The 18,825-nt window shown below is 50.3% G+C and overlaps 2 protein-coding genes across 4 annotated transcripts; one reads left to right on the top strand and one right to left on the bottom strand.

Annotated features, from left to right (window-relative positions):
• The first annotated feature begins 9,270 nt into the window (after nucleotides 1-9,270).
• Nucleotides 9,271-12,005, top strand: rfc3 (replication factor C (activator 1) 3). Of its 2 annotated transcripts, none has more exons than XM_049743277.2 (9): nucleotides 9,271-9,458; nucleotides 10,070-10,207; nucleotides 10,298-10,365; nucleotides 10,449-10,546; nucleotides 10,618-10,799; nucleotides 10,923-11,059; nucleotides 11,242-11,340; nucleotides 11,554-11,623; nucleotides 11,771-12,005. In XM_049743277.2, exons 1-9 carry the CDS (start codon nucleotides 9,372-9,374, stop codon nucleotides 11,960-11,962), a joined length of 1,071 nt encoding a protein of 356 aa, XP_049599234.1. In that variant the 5' UTR covers nucleotides 9,271-9,371; the 3' UTR covers nucleotides 11,963-12,005. The 2 variants fall into 2 exon arrangements, with proteins under 2 accessions (XP_049599234.1, XP_068509160.1); XM_068653059.1 differs by having other exon boundaries at nucleotides 9,293-9,458; nucleotides 10,116-10,207.
• Nucleotides 9,314-18,825, bottom strand: kl (klotho). Of its 2 annotated transcripts, none has more exons than XM_049743167.2 (13): nucleotides 16,638-18,825; nucleotides 15,918-16,348; nucleotides 15,541-15,620; nucleotides 15,315-15,477; nucleotides 14,879-14,984; nucleotides 14,448-14,594; nucleotides 14,129-14,352; nucleotides 13,858-14,053; nucleotides 13,606-13,784; nucleotides 13,323-13,463; nucleotides 13,148-13,253; nucleotides 12,774-12,900; nucleotides 9,314-12,583 (listed from the first exon to the last, which is right to left on the bottom strand). In XM_049743167.2, exons 1-13 carry the CDS (start codon nucleotides 17,382-17,384, stop codon nucleotides 12,261-12,263), a joined length of 2,970 nt encoding a protein of 989 aa, XP_049599124.1. In that variant the 5' UTR covers nucleotides 17,385-18,825; the 3' UTR covers nucleotides 9,314-12,260. The 2 variants fall into 2 exon arrangements, with proteins under 2 accessions (XP_049599124.1, XP_049599125.1); XM_049743168.2 differs by having other exon boundaries at nucleotides 13,323-13,430; nucleotides 16,638-18,819.

Genomic DNA, 18,825 nt, shown 5'->3' with positions numbered 1-18,825 from the left:
CGCAGGCGGGCACGCGCCCCAGAGCACCGAGAAGCACACTATCCTATCCATTCCAATGGTTTCTTCTACAAGCACGCTCACTCACACGCACTCAAGAGCACACACACACACACTTACTCACGATCGCACACACGCGCACACACACACGCTCACATACACACACCCATGGGTACACTCACACACACACACACACACACAGATCCCACACGTCTCTGCACGCGCAAATACTCACAAACAAAGAAGACAGAGCAGGATTCGAAACCATTCCACGTTTTGCTGCTTGCCAACTGCGGCTATGCAGTTTGGTGTTTAACAGTGCAGATATGCACTAACAAATACGCACGTCTTACTTAACTTTCGTTTCGTTTCTAATAGCGCTTTATATTTTCCCCTTTATTTTCTGCAGAATTTAACTTAAGTGTGCACACAAATTACTTTTCCATCATGGTATACCAATCCTTGCACTCCGAGGCCACGTTTTCCCTTTTTCACACAGAGGGATTTTCTCTACACACAAAAGCCGTCCAAACGCGGTCTGTACAGGCTCAAATTTATCAAACTTTGACAGACGTGCATGCTATTATAATACGTCCCCATAGAGGAATCGAACCGCAAGCAGATCGTATCAGCTTAATCAATATTCAAAAAACAGTTTTACCTGGGGGCCTCTTACACCAGCATTTAAATTGACAAGCCTTATAACTCACATACACCTCTAATTCGATCAGTGCCCAAACGACGTGGCTTCGCGCGCATCATTCTCTTCGGCCCACAGGTCCCTGACCTGGCCGGATATTTCCCCATCCACTCTCACGGTACGGATGCCAAGGTTGCGCTCGTTCCTATTGGCCAAACGCGGTCAACGCAACCTCCCTTTTTCGTTGGACTTTGGCAGAGACTAGCACGGCCACCGAACATCTCGACAATCGCACTTGGCGCTTGCAGTGTCCCGGCTTGCCCCAGGAATTTTCCGTCTGGGAGCTAGGTGGTGTGATCTATCTCTTGTCACAACATAGTTCAATCGTACCTGTGTTTCCGCCACAATCACACAGCTAAAATTTCGATCCTCCGCGGGACCATTGAAACGACTAATTTCCACTATTTTCTTCTTGTGACAGACGACCAGCGTTGTTCTCGACAACCTGTCCTGTTTCACATTCGCCCTCCCTAGGGCGTTTATTTCTTCTCGTTTATCATTCTCACAAGACATGCCATTCACTCGTGCAATCCCCAAAACGTTTTGTTACTGTTCCCTTTTTATTTATTGTTTTTTATTTATTTTTTCTGTTTTTATTTTACTTTTCTTTCGCTGTCTCTATTTGGGCCACTCCCCCTTCAAAAGTCGCATTATGACGGCTTTTGACTAGGAGAGACAACTTTCCCTGGAGCCCGCCGTGGCCCCATCAGATCCGTTTACCTGCCCTCCGTGTGGGGGACAACGCTCCCTCCCCCCCTTTCCAAGAGCGAGCATGCTGCGGCGACTTTGAGTGCACGCAACTCACCTCAAAACAGGTCGTCGGCCGGCCGCTGGATGCTCGCGGAGAGAGCGGACCGGACGGTCCCCTGGAGAACACGAATCCTGTTTGTGACGCCAAAAATGTGGTATATGGTTTTAGTTGCTTCGCTGGTCTCCAAAAAACACTCGGTGGTCGGTGGCTGTCTCCAGACAAATAAGCACTTCAGAGACCACGGCTGATTGGGAAAAGATTTTATTCAACCGATGTCAGAGTGAAGTCTTTCCACAAAGTTGAGTGGCCCAAGGCTTGGATGTAAAAAAGCCTCCCCCAAAAGAGAGAGCGAGCGAGAGCGAGCGAGAGCGAGCGAGAGCGAGTGAGCCCGCGCTAGCGCGAGCCCCCCCTGGAACGAACGAACCCCCGCTGGAACGAGCCCCCGCTGGAACGAACGAACGACCCCCCCTCTTGTCAGGTCCGTAGCTTTTATACCTGACAAGAAGCTGATGTCACGGCTTTGGATAACAGCTGTAGTTTTCAATCTACTAGTTTACTTCAGTCCTAAAAAGGAGATCTTGACCAGCGCTGTTGGTGATGGACGACAACAGCCACTTTACCTTATTATAGGATTGCACACATTGCTGAAACTGAATTCTCCCTGGTCACGGACAACTGGCCCTTCTATCTTCTACTAAGTACTTATACACTACTGAAACTAAAGCTTCTCTGTACAGCAAATATAGTTTGATAGTCTTACTGCTACTCGTGGAAATTTCGTTCCCCCCTATCCCACGGTGACAAGACATGGCCCACAACAGACAAACAAGTATAACAACAGCGTGCTGAATAAATAATGAATAAATAACACAATAAATAAATAAATAAATAAATAAATAAATAAATAAATAAATAAATAAATAAATAAATAAGAGCAGCAAAAAAGGAGCAAGTGCGCGTACAGCAGACATTCAAGAAAATAGCGCAACAGTGCCGCACGCTACGCAGAAGGGGGTAGCGAGTTCAGGGTCCTAACAGCCTGGTGAAAGAAGCTGTTGGCGAGTCTGGTGGTGCGGGAGCGCAGGCTCCTGTACCTCTTCCCAGAGGGCAGAAGGTCAAACAAAGAGTGAGCCGGGTGACTCACATCTCTCGCAATCGAGGTTGCCTTGCGGGCGAGATGGGAAGTGTAAATGTCCTTCAGGGAGGGGAGCGAAGCACCAATAATCTTACCAGCCGTATTCACTATGCGCTGCAGGGCCTTCAAGTTCTGTTCAGTGCAGTTACCACCCCAGACAGCGATGCAACTGGTGAGGACGCTCTCAACGGTGCCACGGTAGAATGTAGACAGGACTGCCTGAGGAGCACATGCACGCCTGAGCTTCCGCAGGAAGTACAGGCGGCGCTGAGCTTTCTTTGTCAGTGACGAGGTGTTTGCGGACCAGGAGAGGTCCTCACTGATGTGCACCCCCAGGAACTTGGTGCAGCTCACCCACTCCACCACAGCACCATCGATGATCAGCGGCAGGTGTTTTGTGTGACCCTTCCGGAAGTCAACAACGATTTCCTTGGTCTTGTTGACGTTCAGCAGGAGGTTGTTGTCCCTGCACCACGTGGTCAGAAGGTCAACTTCCGACCTGTACCGAGTCTCGTCGCCCTTCGTGATGAGACCCACCAGAGTCGTGTCGTCAGCAAACTTCACTATGCGGTTGTCGCTGTAGGTCGCAGTGCAATCATGCGTCAGCAGGGTGAAGAGCAATGGACTGAGCACGCAGCCCTGGGGGGCCCCCGTGCTCAGCGTGATGCTGGCGGAGATTTTGTCGCCAACACGCACCACCTGAGGCCTCTGACAGAGGAAGTCCAGTAGCCAGTTGCAGAGGGAGGTACTGAGGCCCAGCTCGTCGAGTTTGCAGATGAGTCGCTGCGGCACAATGGTGTTGAAGGCAGATCTGAAGTCCACAACCAGCAACCTCACATAAGAGTCCTTTCTCTCCAGGTGTGTGAGGGCCGAGTGGAGGGCAGAGCAGATGGCATCCTCAGAGGACCGCTTGATACGGTACGCGAACTGGAAAGGGTCAATGGCGGGAGGGAGAACGGATTTGATGTGCTCCATGACAAGCCGCTCAAAGCACTTCATGATGATGGGCGTCAGTGCCACGGGGCGGTAGTCATTGAAGCAGGACGGTGCAGGTTTCTTCGGCACAGGAACGATGGTGGCAGCCTTGAAACACGAGGGGACGATGGCCTGCTGCAGGGAAACGTTAAAGATGTCCGTGAAGACACCCGACAGCTCCCCAGCGCAGTCCTTCAGCGCTCGACCCGGGATGTTGTCAGGGCCCGCCGCCTTACGGGTGTCAATAGCGGCAAGCGCCCTCCTCACACCGTCGGCAGAGAGGCGCAGGGGCTGCTCGTGTGGGGGGGGAGTGTTCTTCAGCAGGTAAGTGCTGTTCTGGGCGTCGAAGCGAGCAAAGAAGCGGTTCAGATCGTTCAGCAGACGGACGTCGCCCTCACAGCTCCTCAGCGCGGGCTTGTAGTCTGTCATGGTCTGAATGCCCCGCCAAAGGCTACGTGCGTCCTTGCTGTCCTTGAAGTGGGTGGAGACCTTGCACGAGAACGCCTTCTTCGCTTCTTTGATGCCTCGGGACAGGTCGGCCCTCGCTGTCCTCAAGCCAGCCTCATCCCCCGCTCTGAAAGCCTTGTCCCTGGCCCTCAGCAGTCTGAGGACAGCCCCTGTCAGCCACGGCTTCCAGTTCGCTTGAGTGACGACGGATTTCGAGCAAGTCACATCATCGATGCACTTCGTGATGTAAGTAGAGTCAGTAATAGAGGTAATAGAGTCAGTATACTCCTCTATGTCCGTCCGATCGTTGTAGATGGCTGCCTGCTTAAACAAGTCCCAGTCAGTGGTGTCAAAGCAGTCACGAAGTGCATCGGAGGCACCCTCAGGCCACACCCGAACCCGCCTCCGAACCGGCCTGGATGCCTTCACCAATTGTCTGTATGCAATTGTCTATTTGTATCCCTAAAATAGACGTCTATTAGTCTGTAGACCTAAAATAGACGTCTAAATTAGGTCTATGTGTAGACCTAAAGTAGACGTCTAAATTACGTCTACATATAGACCTAATATAGACGTCGATCAGGTTACAGAAATAACCACACTTCACCCGGATCAATGGTCGTATACAACAAAGCAATGCAACCTCTGTTCATTATTTATACAACCTACAGCTGGTTTAGCGTTTATTATTTCATATTTAATGGATTTAAATTTGTCGTCTATTTTAGGTCTACATATAGTGAAGGAATGAGGTCGAAATACAAAAAGTCCTGCCTCGCTACAAAAACAGATATGCTCAAACCTCATTGAATAAAGTACATAAGCAGACAAGTATATTCACATATTAAATAAATAAAAGAAACATTTTAAGCATATAATTATACCTACACACCAAATCAATAAAGAAGACATAACTAGACATTTTTGATAAGTGGTGATGAGAAAGGTTTTTATAACTTTATGATCTGATATATTTCTGAGGACTTTGAAATAACAAATGACTTTTGATATATTGCCTAAATAGCTTAATGACCCTTAAGGAACTGTGGAATGCATGCCTGATGTTTTTTCTCTGAATCATGGACACGGCCAGAGTCGTCTTGACCGTTCAGTACTTGATTGTATCTTATGTTTTGACTAATGCTAGCCGGCAGTTTTTGTTTACTACTGAATGCTCTGCACAGAGGGAAATAGTTCGCCTAACAAAGAAAAGATACGGTTGAATGAGGTACGACAGTGTATGTCCAAGATTGGAGAAGAATGTTCACAGGAAGGTCACGTGGAGATAAAACCAGCAGGTGCCAGAAGGAGCCACCCAAAGACTCGGCCAAAGATGATCGCCAAGGCCGAAAGACGGGACGGAAGACAACAGCCCCCCTCCACACACACATACCAACAGCCCCCCACCTACACACCGAATCGCCCATAACCAGCACCACTCCCATGGAAGCAGACTCTCCTTCGAACTTGCCCCACCCCGAAGACTCATCGCCCATCAATCCCGGCCCACAATGTGCTACTGAATATAAAACTGATCTAACAACCTTGGACTTTGCCTTTTCTGAATGGAGACTTTCCGCTCTTGAAGGGCCCAGCGTTGTATTGTACTTTCCTGAAAACAGAGCTTTTTGAACAAGAATTGTGATTGAACTCAACCAATCTGTCTAAGTCTAATTTCTGCTTCAGTGTCTTTGCATTTTCCTAAATCTGAAGAAATCAAACGAGCACGCAGTGAGTAAATTGGATAACAGGTGATTGGCAAAGGCTTTTGCCGTGAGGCGCAGATAACGCGCTCCCTAAATTGTGGACAAAATCCAACAATAGACCTAATTTAGACGTCTATTATAGGTCGATATATAGACCTAATTTAGACATCTATTTTAGGTTATTTTATAACCCTAAAATTGGTTACAGAAATAACCAATTCACATGTACGGATCAATATGCTTGTTAAACACAAATCCAAACAACTTCTGTACATTATTTATACAACTTACAGCTGGTTCAGACTTTAAAATTTCGAAATATGATCATATTGATAATAATGATAATATGATAATATTTGATGTTTTTAATTTAGACGTCTATTTTAGGTCTATACCGAGACCTATTTTATACATCTAAATTAGGTCTATACATAGACCAGATGTGTAATAGATGTCTATGGCTGAAAGGGTATATTAAAGCACGGCTGAATAACATATATGTTATAACTAACATGAAGAATTCTTAACAGGAACGAAACCTTTTGATTGATTTCGGATTGCTCGAGAGGTGTCATCTATTACTTTGGTTCTAAAGCAAAGCAGTTCCACATGCTCACACGAGTCTGTCCAGGTGCACGAGCGAGTACATCATTGTCATTATTATTCATAGGATATCCTACTGGATGATACCATCCAGTCCTGGTTCGGAAAATTGTCTGCAGTCGATTTCAGGCCTCTTCTTCATCTGCCTCGCTCTTCGTCTCTGCTGGTCGGAGTCTATTTTGGGCATTGCACACGCAACGCGTACGTCACGCACCCACGCGCAATGGCACAAGATGGATGCACCATGTGCGCCGGGCGGAAATTATTTCCATTAAATTCAGGAGCCACCTTACCTTGACCTACAATCCTCATTCGCCACAGCGGCGCGTCCACGTACACCCCACTGAGGCATAGACATCTATTAGACCAGTGGTTCTCAAATGGGGGTACGTGGAGGTACTCCAGGGGGTACGTGAGATTTTACAAAAATATATACCGGTATTAAAAAAAAAAAAAAAAAACAGTAAGCCTGATTGTCTTGAGAATTAGTTATAAAAGGTTTGATGAAATACAAATGTATGTTTTATATCCAGTATTCAATTTTAATCCTTAATAAACGGGCTCTCCACAAACCAATAGCAGTCACCTTCGGTTGCCTTGATGACGCACTGTAACACGGAGATGTGGCTAAAGCGTAGCAGCGATGCTGCTGTTGAAAACACGGAGAAACAAGTAAAAATTAAGGCAAAACCAGAGCCGACGAAGTACCAACAGTACATGGAAGACTATTGTTTGATGAGATTTACGTCTACAAGTTGTAACCCACCCAAAGCGCTGTGCTTTTTTTGCGGGGAGAAATTAGCCAATGCTAGCATGAAGCTGGCACATCTCCAGCGGCATCTCACCACAAAACACGGATGCCACCGGAGTTCTTCAAGAGGAAACTTTCTGACTTCAAGTCATCCTAAGACACAATGCGAAAAGCCTCCACTACATCAGCCAAAGCCCTGAAGGCTTCTTATGCGGTTTCTTTGCTTGTTTCTCTCTAAAATGTAGTATGAGTGCAAAAGACTCCTACAAGCTTCAAGATTGTTCAATGCTTGTTCAATGCTTGTCAAATCAAAATGAAATGTTCAATGCAACAATTCAATTTTAAGAGGAAAAAAGTTCCTTTTTTTTATCCAAAAAGAGGTAAAGTTGATTATTTTTTATGAGCAAATCTTTATTTATTATTAAGTTATCAATTTATTATGTAAACAAGATATTATTTATAATTAAGTTAATTTATTTTTGTGAACATATTTTTAGTTATGTATATTTTTATTTCCTTGCAAGAGATTACAAGAAAGATTAATATAAATGAGCAGTGTTCTGCATACAGTATTTGAGTTTTTAAAGGGTTTATGCCTTCTTGGTGGTCACTGTTTACTGTTTATCGTTTTTGTTTCTATATGCAATGTTTGAAACATAAATGTGTCTGTCAGGTACATTGCTACAAGTTGTTTAACTTTAATAAATCAAACACTGATGGGACAATCTTGTACCTCTTTCTTTTCGACCAGAAATGTGTTGCGCTGGCTGAAAAAATATTTCAAAGAAGTTTGAGAACCACTGTATTAGACAACTAGTCTAAGTTAAGCCCGATTTTAGATGTCTATAATTGGTCTATGTGTAGCCCAAATATACACGACAAAATTAAATCCATCAAATATGAAATACTAAAATCTAAACCAGCCGTAAATTGTATAAATAATGTAGAGATGTTGTATTGCTTCATTTTAAACGATTGATCTGTATAAAGTTATTTTAACATGGTTTAGACCACTATAATTGGTAGTAATGTGTAGCTGAAATAGACGATGAAATCAAATCCAGCAAATATGAAATATTAAAATCTAAACCAGCCGTAAGTTGTATAAATAATGTAAGTTGTATAAATAATGTAGAGATGTTGTATCTTCTTTAAATAAAGTGCATGGACGGAGATCAATTTCTCTAGAGTAAAAACAACTCAATGGAGAAAACCCATGCAGGCATGGTGAGAAGATGCAACATGCAAACTCCACAGAGGGAGGGTTGGAGGTGGAAGCGAACCTGCACCCTCCTAACTGCTAGGCGGACGTGCTAACCAGTGTACCACTGAGCCGCCCAACTTATTACATCTAATACAAAATTCATTCAACTTTCATAAAATTGTTTGTAATTTATTATTTTAATCTAACTTTTAATTGACAACAGATTCTCATTTGCAATAACATATCTGCAGACAGCAAAGGATATAGTTACATATTTATAAGTTCATTTACAATGGTAACGGTCTGAGGAGGGGCAGCTCAGTGGCGCACTGGCTAGCATGTCCGCCTCACAGGAGGGTGTGGGTTCGATTCCACCTCCGACCCTCCCTGTGTGGAGTTTGCATGTTCTCCCCGTGCCCGCGTGGGTTTTCTATGGGCACTCCGATTTCCTTCCACATCCCAAAAACATGCTTGGTAGGCCATTTGAGCACTCCAAATTGCCCCTAGGTGTGAGTGCGAGCGCGGATGGTTGTTCGTTTCTGTGTGCCCTGTGATTGGCTGGCAACCGGTTCAGGGTGTCTCCCGCCTACTGCCCGATTGATCGCTGGGATAGGCTCCAGCGACCCCCGTGGGGACAAGGGGTATAGAAAACGGATGGATGGATGGATGGATGGATGGATGGATGGATGGATGGATGGATGGATGGATGGATGGATGGATGGATGGATGGATGGATGGATGGATGGATGGATGGATGTCGGTGTGAATGGTCGGCCCCTATACATTTTCATCTAAGCAAATCTGGCCCGCTTTGCAAAAAGTTTGGACACCCCTGTTATACAGACACCATGTCATTTGTGTCATAAGATGCACTGATACATCGATGAACGAAAAAAAAAAATCTGTCCTCTTTCTCAAAAACCCAAATCTCAATGCCTGCGTGGTCGATGACTGGTAGAATTGTAATTAGCTCGCGCGTTTGCGTTATCCATTTTACCCTTCTCACTTTCCGTACTTGAAGCGGAAGTCGCACTGCAAACAAGCTTTTCCCCGGGAAATATTTTAGCCGACTACAAGAAGCGCAGCCGTTAGTCACACCAAAATGAGTTTGTGGGTGGACAAATACCGACCCACGTCGCTCGGCAAACTCGATTACCACAAAGAGCAAGCATCCCAACTCAAGAACCTGGTGAGGACGGCACGAAGACAGGCACAAGTTCGGCCTTGGCGGCGCTGTCCTCCTTCGGTGTCTTAGCTTCTAAGCTAATACTATGTAGAAAACAATAGTTTATTTATTATTAATTTTATTTATTTACACAGCGCATTTCACAACAGCTGCAACAAACTGGTTCACACATAGCTTCCGTTTTTCGACTTCTGAAACCGGTTTCTTTATTTCATCTCTGTGGGAGTTGCGTATCGCACCGTACTAGGTACGTCAAATATTAAAGTAGTGCTTTGCCGCGGCATTGTGGCATCCATAAGCCGTTACAAACCATTTGAGGCAGGAGTCCGTGACCGTGTGTTTTTTTTTTTTTATTTAATTTTACCATTTGCTGCAGGTCTCAATCCCTATCAGCACTAGCAAACATGGGCGATTACTATTACTTTGGTTTTAGTATCGTTGAACTTGTAAAAGACAACTTAATTGAGCTGTGTTCCCCTTCACCTACAGAAAAAGCAAATGACAATGAGATTATTCTAGGTGAAACTGCAAGCGTATTCCCTCGCATGGGCATGTCCTAGGTGCCAAGATGATATGAGTGATTTAGCAACATGTAAAATGTGTGTGTGTTTGAGGTTCAATGCGGCGACTTCCCGCACTTGCTGGTGTATGGTCCTTCAGGCGCGGGCAAAAAGACCCGTATCATGTGTCTGCTGAGGGAGCTCTATGGCGCAGGCGTGGAGAAGCTTCGCATCGAGCACCAGACCATTGTGGTGAGAACATCAATTGGGGCAACGGTGTCTGTGACAGGAGAAAACATCCAAGACAGCGCGCTCACCTCTGCGGGCTCTTCTGGTGTGTAGGCTCCCTCCAAGAAGAAGATTGAGATCAACACCATAGCCAGCAACTACCACTTGGAGGTCAACCCCAGGTAACGCATTAGCGCTTACAGTGAGTGCAGCCCTCTTTTCTTTTCCTGACTTGTCTGAAAGTACCACGTTGACCGTTGTTCAGTGATGCGGGCAACCAGGACCGCGTGGTGATCCAGGAACTGATCAAGACCATGGCCCAGTCCCAGCAGATCCAGTCCGGCACGCAGCGAGAGTTCAAAGGTGAGGTACGCGGGCGCCACCCGACTCAAGGAGCACGCGTGATGTGACGCCGCCACCCTTTTCTTCGCCAGTGGTTCTGCTCAGTGAGGCGGATAGCCTGACCAAGGACGCCCAGCACGCTCTGCGCCGCACCATGGAGAAGTACATGACCACCTGCCGCCTGGTGCTCTATGCCAACTCCACCTCCAGGCTCATTGGGCCCATACGCAGCCGCTGCCTGGCCGTCCGCGTCCCTCTGCCTAGCACGGAGGAGGTAACGTCACGGAGATGGCCCGTGTCAGCGGCTGGGTCAGGGATGCCAAGAGGAAAAGGACTCGGGAGTAACAGACGTCGTTTCAAAGTCATCTTGTGTGCATTTTTCCCCCTCATACCCTAGGTGTGTCACGTCCTCACGTCGACGTGTAAGAAGGAGGGTCTCCTCCTGCTGCCTGAGCTGGCCAAGCGGATCAGCGACAAGTCGGGGCGCAACCTCCGCAAGGCCCTGCTGATGTGTGAGGCCTGCAGGGCGCAGCGGTGAGCCTTACAAACGCTTGCCGGGATGCCATTCCGATTCCTTGTCTGGCTAGAACATTTCCTTTGTATCCATCACCTCACAACGAGCGCTGCCTGCACGTCCATAACACGTCTTTACCACGGAGCTATCGAGCTCCGACGCATTGTTTGTCGCTCGATGATTTGACGGCCTGCTCTTACAGGTACCCCTTCTCGTCGGACCAGGAAATTACAGAACCCGACTGGGAAGTGTTCCTCCGGGAAACGGCCAACTACATCGTGAGCCAGCAGACCCCACAGAGGTAAGAGGGTCCATGGGTGGCAGCCATTTTGCTCAAGCATGCAACATGCCACCCCCAAATTGAAATCCTAGCTAACCCGGCCGGCTAGGATCTGGTACGGCTCATTTGTTAAGGCCTAGCTGCCCACTCCTGCTAAGTTGCAAGCAACTACAAGTAAAGGCCACCGGGGGGCAGTGGAAATACTCCAAGTTCAGCTCATTCTGTTTGGAGCAGATTGTTGGAAGTGCGAGGTCGGTTGTACGAGCTGCTGACTCACTGCATCCCTGCTGACATCATCATGAAGGTTAGTGGACACGCATGAAAAAAGATCTCTGCTGGAATAATTGTCACCAAATTTCTGGCCTGACTCCAAAATGTAGCTCACTTGTCTGGCCACCGTTTGAACTAGACAATTTAGGTGGGACTCTTCTTAACAAGCTCTTCCTGGCAGGGTTTGGTCAGGGAGCTTCTGAACAACTGCGACGGGCACCTAAAGCCGGAGGTGGCGCACTTGGCGGCGTACTACGAGCACCGGCTACAGCGGGGTAGCAAAGCCATCTACCACTTGGAGGCCTTCACCGCTAAGTTCATGGCCGTCTACAAGAAGTTCATGGAGGACGGGCTGGACACCATGATATTCTGATGCCGGACGCTGTTATGCGCTCAGATTAAAAGTAACTTGTTGATATTGTTTGGACATTTATTGACACAAATGCACCGCATCGCTGATGCGCATTAGCCATGGTGCACTAGCCAGGCTACGCGAATGAGATTCCCACCTTTACAGTCCTATGCCAAGTGTAGCACTCGCTGAGAACAGGCCGATCCAAGCGCAACAACACACAAGTGCACAAGATTACTGCAATAAACTTTGGTTCCCGATAAATTAGAAAAAGTCACACAAGCAAGCACTCCTCCATACAAGGCTGTCAGTAAGCACTTTAGCGCCTCCCGTAGGCGTAGTAGACGATGAGAGCCAAGGCGACGAGCGCGACCGAGCCTACCAGCGTCAGGAAGCCCACCACGGGTCGCTTGGCCAGAGCCCGACAGGCAGCGCAGGGTCGGGCGGTGCGGGGGCATCTCTGCGCGGGCGCCCCCTGCGCAGGGAAACCGTGATGGCGGATGATGTTGCGGTAGTTGGCCAGCGATGCCTTGGCCAGCGCCTCCCCGTGCACATAGCCGTACAGACCGAAGCCCGGGTCGCGCTGGTCATTCAGGGCATATGCAAAGTAGCCCTTCAGATTCACGCCGTCCAAAGTGATCGCTGCCAGAAAAATTATTCCATATCAATTCCACATGCTGGATTTTGCCCCAAGAACCACTTTTTCAGTTGGCTGGCTTAAGAAACCAGTGGCGAGTACCACCCTCGACCACAGTTGAGTGACTTTACCCTCCCGTGTCCACAACCCGGCCAGTGACCTCGGACCAGCGTAATCAGACAGACGGGCGCTTACCTTTGAGTGCTTCGTTGATGTAGTTGTACAGGTAGAAGACCCTCAGGCTGTCCTTGAAGCGGGCCGTGTCCTCCTGCACGCCGTTGGCCATCACGTAGATGCCCACGTGTGGGTAGTGCTCCTTGACCTGCAATTTCAATCACCACGACAGTTGTCGTCAGCACGCTTAACCCTACACACTACGGGCAAACTTGACGACGAAGGGCCACGTTTCAATTCCAAACGGGTTACTTTGTAGCTCATAAATTTGACCTGAATATATTGCCCGATATTTCAAATCATCAATCCACTTATTCTAATCAAGCCATTTCGGGGGGTAAACAAATGCCTGACTGAATGCACTGGCAGGTCCTGAATGTGTACATCCGCCTCACCCAATTGAGTGCCTTCCTCAGGCCCCACGGAACCACAGGCCGGGGCGACTTGATCCACGTGGTGTCCACCATGTGCTGCACCTCCAGCTCCGATGTGTACGTGTACCTGCGGATGCGCCACACGCTCAACAGGCGGCGCAGCGGAGGCACGGCGGTGGTGCGCATTCACTCTTACGGGTCCTCCTTGGCGCGCGTCACCAGTTCGGCGCTGAAGTGGCTGATGGCAAAGAAGTCGTACGTGCCCTTCACTAGCTGCCGATCGTCCTCGTTGAACACCGGGAGTCTGCAGCAGGACCGTCCAAAGTCACTTACGAGCCTTTTCAAATTGGGTCACGAGGAGTGTGTACAGCTTAACCTCCAAATGCCCGCTTCAAATCAAAATGGCTGACTTGCTATGTCTGAATGGTGGGTCTACTCCTGACTGAGTGTGGATTAATTTGCACGGACGGCCTACACACTCAAGTGAGTTGAGTTGACGCAGCCAGCTTCTCATTCCAGGAGGATAGTCTCCGCTGCCCAAGATTGGCTCGGCGAACCACGCCACTCGGAAGTCCAGAACCCTCTTGGCCGGTTCCACGTCCTCGCGGCTGTACGAGAAAGCCGGCTCCACCCAGTCCATGTGCAGGGCCAGAGAGACCTGAGATGAACGCGCGCGTGAAGAGCAGGATGTTCCACGCATGCACGGAGCCGCACGCACGGGGTGCACCCACCTGACCCCCCTGGACGGGCCTGAAGTCTTGGTCATAGGCGCGCCAAGCAAGTGCATGGGCGAGCAGCATCCGATGAGCTTCTTGGTAGCTCACCGTCTCATCGTTGGGCTCGTTGAGCGTGATCCACATCTTCACATGCTCACCCAGCTCGCGGAAGCACAGACGGGCGTACTCAGTGAAACGCTGCGGGGTCTCCCTAGACACAAGCCCGGATCCACACCGACACCTTCAGATGCTATCTGGGCCTGTTGCGTCGCCGGAAGTCGGCTACCTGTTGAGCCACCCGAGTGGCGGCGGCAGGCTGCTGCATTGACGCGTGTGGTGCCACAGGGTGACCACGGGCGTGACATTGGCGCACAGCAGCTGGTGGCTGAAGCAGCGGTAGTAAGCCAGCAGGGTGGCGTTGGGCCGTGCCGCGTTGCCTGTCGGCACCAGCGCTGACCAGTTGAGGGAGAAGTGAAAGTGGCTCACGCCTACCGCCTGGATTTCATCCACCTGATACCACCAACATTGACAGTACAACGGCAGCAACTGTCACTTTTGGCAGCACGACCTTCTCACAGACACATGGCGTTGCGGTTGCAGGTCACCTGCTGTCTGATGCTAATGTAGGCGGCGCAGTGTGCATCGCGCTGTGCAGGTGGCGCCAGCAAGCCTTCCAGTTGGGTCAGCTCACCATTGGCTTTGTTCCACACGTACAAATTGGGGTCCGCAAACTGACTGGGAGAGCTTTCCACCTGAAGAATGTGTGTGTTTGAGACGGAGCCCTGAATCTCTGCGAGTACCTAGATGGCGGCCAAGCACTTTGTTCCACGAGACGGGCCCAACTGAAGTTAGTGGCGCCATCAGCCATCATCATGATGTTGTAAATGTTGTATTTGTGGTTCATGAGTCAGTTTCTTTTTAAAAATGGAAAATCTGGATTGTTTGCATGAGAATCAGTCTGTCTCAGCCAATAAAAGCAACAAAAGTGAACGTTTCGCAAAATGTTTGTTGATGAAGCTATCAGTTGCCCACTAACCTGGATGGAATTGGCGGAGACCCCCCAAGCAAAGTCACACGGGAAAACACCTTGAGCAGGACGGTTCTCTGGAAGCTCCGGAAAGCCGTTTCTCTGGATCACGTTTCTGTTGGCAACGGACAATAGCGCTACGGACAACAACTTGGCACTCGGCAAATGCAACACCCCAGCCGAAACACAAGATTCGTCACATGAATGGACAATCGTTGCTAACCATGGAATTGAGCAGTGAGAGGTGCCCGTGTAGTGGCTAAAACAGCAATCTTGGCTAGCGGTGATGTTTGGCCATCAGTCCGTGACCCCAAGAGAAGGGGGCATCCAAAGTAAAAAATAAAAAGTCAATCATCAACTACAAGTGAATGTTTCACGAGCCATGACGGCGACTTCCTCTTTGCTGACTCGGCACATGTGGAGCGTCAAGGTCACATGGGCTTACTTGTAGAAGGTAGCCGAAATCTTCGGCTCTCTCTTCATGTCGGGTGTGTTGAAGTCCACGTAGTAAAGTCCCCGCCGGATGCCACACTCACGGTGCCACTCAAAGCCGTCCATCAGGGACCACGCCGTGTAGCCCAGTACCTTGACGCCGTCCACTGCGATGGCTGCGCGCACGCCGCATACGTTATCAGCCACAGGCGGGGTGCCGAAGCAGCGGCGTCACTCACATTTTAGAGCTTCAGCGATGAACCTCTTCAAGTAATACATGTGCTTGGGGTCCTGAGTTTTGGTGCTGCTCGACACATACCTGAAAGAGTACGCACTGCTTTTATTCCCACTTCATTACCGGGGTGCTAGGTGTCCTAGCTAATCACCGCTGACGGTGCTGGCCATGACGGGTTCTTCACAATTACAACTTAATAGGTGTCGGTGAGCAATGTCTGCCATCCTGCCATGACATCTTTCAGTGCGATTTTCATTTTCCACAATAAATGGAGGGCGGCCACTCCAAGGAAAGTGCCTGAGTCGACCTAAGTGAAAGCCTCTGCGACAAGAGCAGCGGCATAAAAAGATGCCAGAGGGGAAAACGGCGGAACGCGGTTACCAGCCACTCTGCACCACGAAGATGTCGGGCCAGTCGTACTCGGCGCTGACCCAGTAGAGGAGCATGCGCAGGTCCAAGTCCTCCCTTTGGCCAAACTTGAGGCTGTCATTGACGAGCTGGAAGCTGAGGGTGGCGCCGTGAGACAGTGCGAAGAAGTCTGCGGTGCCCTGCAGCTGACGGCGCTCCTCCTCGCCCAGGGCAGGCAGCCGGTGGCCCAGGCGGGCCTTCATGCAGGCCGGGTAGTCGCCGTCGCCAAACAGTGGCCCGGCGAACCAGCCCAGCACGTGCTCCAGAGAGCACTGACACTCGCGCAGGCTCTCCACGCGTGTCCGCCTCGGGCGTACCCAGTGGGACGCCAGCGCCATGGACACGCGCCCGCCTTGCCGCCGCCGGTAGTCGCGGTCGTACGTGTGCCAGGCCGCCGCGTGAGCCTCCAAAGCAACGAGACAGCAACGGGTCAGCCGTGCTTTCAAACCCTCAGAACTGGGGAGTTTCTTTCGTTTCCATTCGGATCAGATTACGGTTTGGAGTTGGGTGGGTTCCAAATGAGGTTTTCAAATCTGGGTTCGGGTTTCCAATTCGAATTTGGGGTTGGGGTTTAAAAGCCAGGTAAGGGTTTCATGAACAAGGGGTTAACATTTCAAATGAACAGCAAAAGCTAAAATGGTATAATGACATTGTCCCCTTCAAAAGAGAATGATGACAAAATAAGGGTCTGACCTGTAAGAGTACGTGGCCAACCTTGAAGGGCAGGTCGGGATCGCCCTTGACGCCCGGGGCCACCACCCCGGTCCCATAGCCGTGTCGGGCCACCACAAAGGGGTTGTCGATGGTGATCCACCAGCGCACGTCGTGGCCGAATGTCCGGAAGCAGAAGTCGGCGTAGTCCCGGAACACCTCCACCATGTCTGGGTTGCTCCAGCCGCCCAGCCGCTGCTGCAGCGCCTCGGGCAAGTCCCAGTGGTACAGGGTCACCACGGGCTCCACACGGGCCTCCTTGAGCCGGGCCAGCAGGCCACGGTAGTAGCGCACGCCCGCTTGATTCAGGCTCCCGTGGGTACCGTTGGGGAAGAGTCGTGGCCACGACAGCGAGAAGCGGTAGTGGCTGACGCCCAGCTGGCGGATGGCGCGCATGTCGGCTGCCGTGTTGTGGTAGCTGTCGCTGCCCACATCACCCGTGGCCATGCGGTTGCCATCCCGCGTGAACGTGTCCCAGATGGACGGGCCTTTGCCGTCCTTGTCGAAGGCGCCCTCCACCTGGTAAGCGGCCGTGCCCACCGCCCACATGAAGCCCGGAGGGAAGGTGCCGTACAGGAAGGCCTTGTCACCCGGGTAGGGCAGCTTGCTGAAGCGCGCCCAAGTCTGCAGGCCAGCCCCCGGCTTGCCGGAGGTGCACGCCAGCCAGGCGCAGGCCAGCCAGGCGGCTAGCCAGGCGCCGGCTCTCGAGGCCGAGCTGCGGTGCACCATGCTCTGGCGCGGTTTGATGTTTGACGAGCGCAGGAGGAGGAAGCCGGGCCAAGAGGGGCCCGCTGGCTCGGTCAATCATTTGCAGAGCAGCTGATGAGGAGACAGTGTCCGGCAGCACGGCAAGTGCTGAAGTGACATTATTTGTTACGATGAAGCCATTATTCTAATGTCTGGAAGAGCGCCACAGGTGGCTTGTGTGAGGCTCTGTCCGGGCGAATGCTTGGCATTGACAAGATTAGAGCTTCCCCTCCCCTTCGGGAGCCACACAACAAGCTCATTTAAATTGATGCCAGCCGGCCGGTCAGCGGCCAAGCTGCCAAACGCAGAGTTGACTCGCGCAGACCTCAATCCAATGGGCCTCATTTAGATCAGCATGCATTGCAGCACGAGTGGCAAAATAGAAATATGGAAGACTGAAAGCAACCACCGTGCCCATTTGTACCACAGTGGATTCAGGTTTGAATTACTATAGACCTGTCGCCCTGACATCTATGGTCATGAAATCTTTCGAGAGGTTAGTGTTGAACCACCTGAAGGACAGCACGGGCCCCCTGCTCGACCCCCTGCAGTTTGCCTACCGGGCAAACAGGTCGGTGGACGATGCGGTCAACATGGGACTGCACTACATCCTGCACCACCTGGACACCCCAGGGACGTACGCCACGATCCTGTTTGTGGACTTCAGCTCAGCGATCAATACCATCGCTCCTGACATCCTCCACCAGAAGCTCATCCAGCTCGCGGTGCCTGCCTCCACCTGTCAGTGGATCACCAGCTTCCTGAACAACCGGAGACAGCATGTGAGGCTGGGCACCATCACATCCGACACCTCGACCACCAATACTGGCGCCCCCCATGGGTGCATCCTCTCCCCACTGCTCTTCTCTCTCTACACTAACAATTGCTCCTCAGGCGACTCTTCTGCGAAGCTCCTGAAGTATGCAGCACTTTCATCGGACTGATCCGGGACGGTGATGAGACTGCATACAGACAGGAGGTGGAGCGGATGGTCCACTGGTGCAGCCAAAACCTCCTGGAGCTGAACCCGCTCAAGACTGTGGAGATGACAGTGGACTTCAGGCGAGACCCTTCACCACTTTCACCCCTCACTATCCACAGTTATACTATTCTTTCCACAGACACCTTCAAGTTCCTGGGATCCAGAATCTCTCAGGACCTGAAATGGCCCAGCCACATAGACTCAGTCCGGAAGAAGGCCCAACAGAGGCTGTACTTTCTGAGACAGCTCAGGAAGTTCAACCTGCCACAGGAGCTGCTGAAGACCTTCTATACTGCATCATCCAGTCTATCCTCTGCACCTCCATCACTGTCTGGTTTGGATCAGCCACCAAACAAGACAAGCACAGACTGAAACTGACAATCAAGACTGCAGAAAAGATAATCGGAACCAGGGCTTATTCGTTAACAGTATTCCTACGCG

Source organism: Syngnathus scovelli, chromosome 15 (genome assembly GCF_024217435.2).
Source record: "Syngnathus scovelli strain Florida chromosome 15, RoL_Ssco_1.2, whole genome shotgun sequence".
In the NCBI taxonomy this organism is placed as follows: Eukaryota; Metazoa; Chordata; class Actinopteri; order Syngnathiformes; family Syngnathidae; genus Syngnathus; species Syngnathus scovelli.
This window is presented reverse-complemented; position numbering and strand designations above follow the sequence as displayed.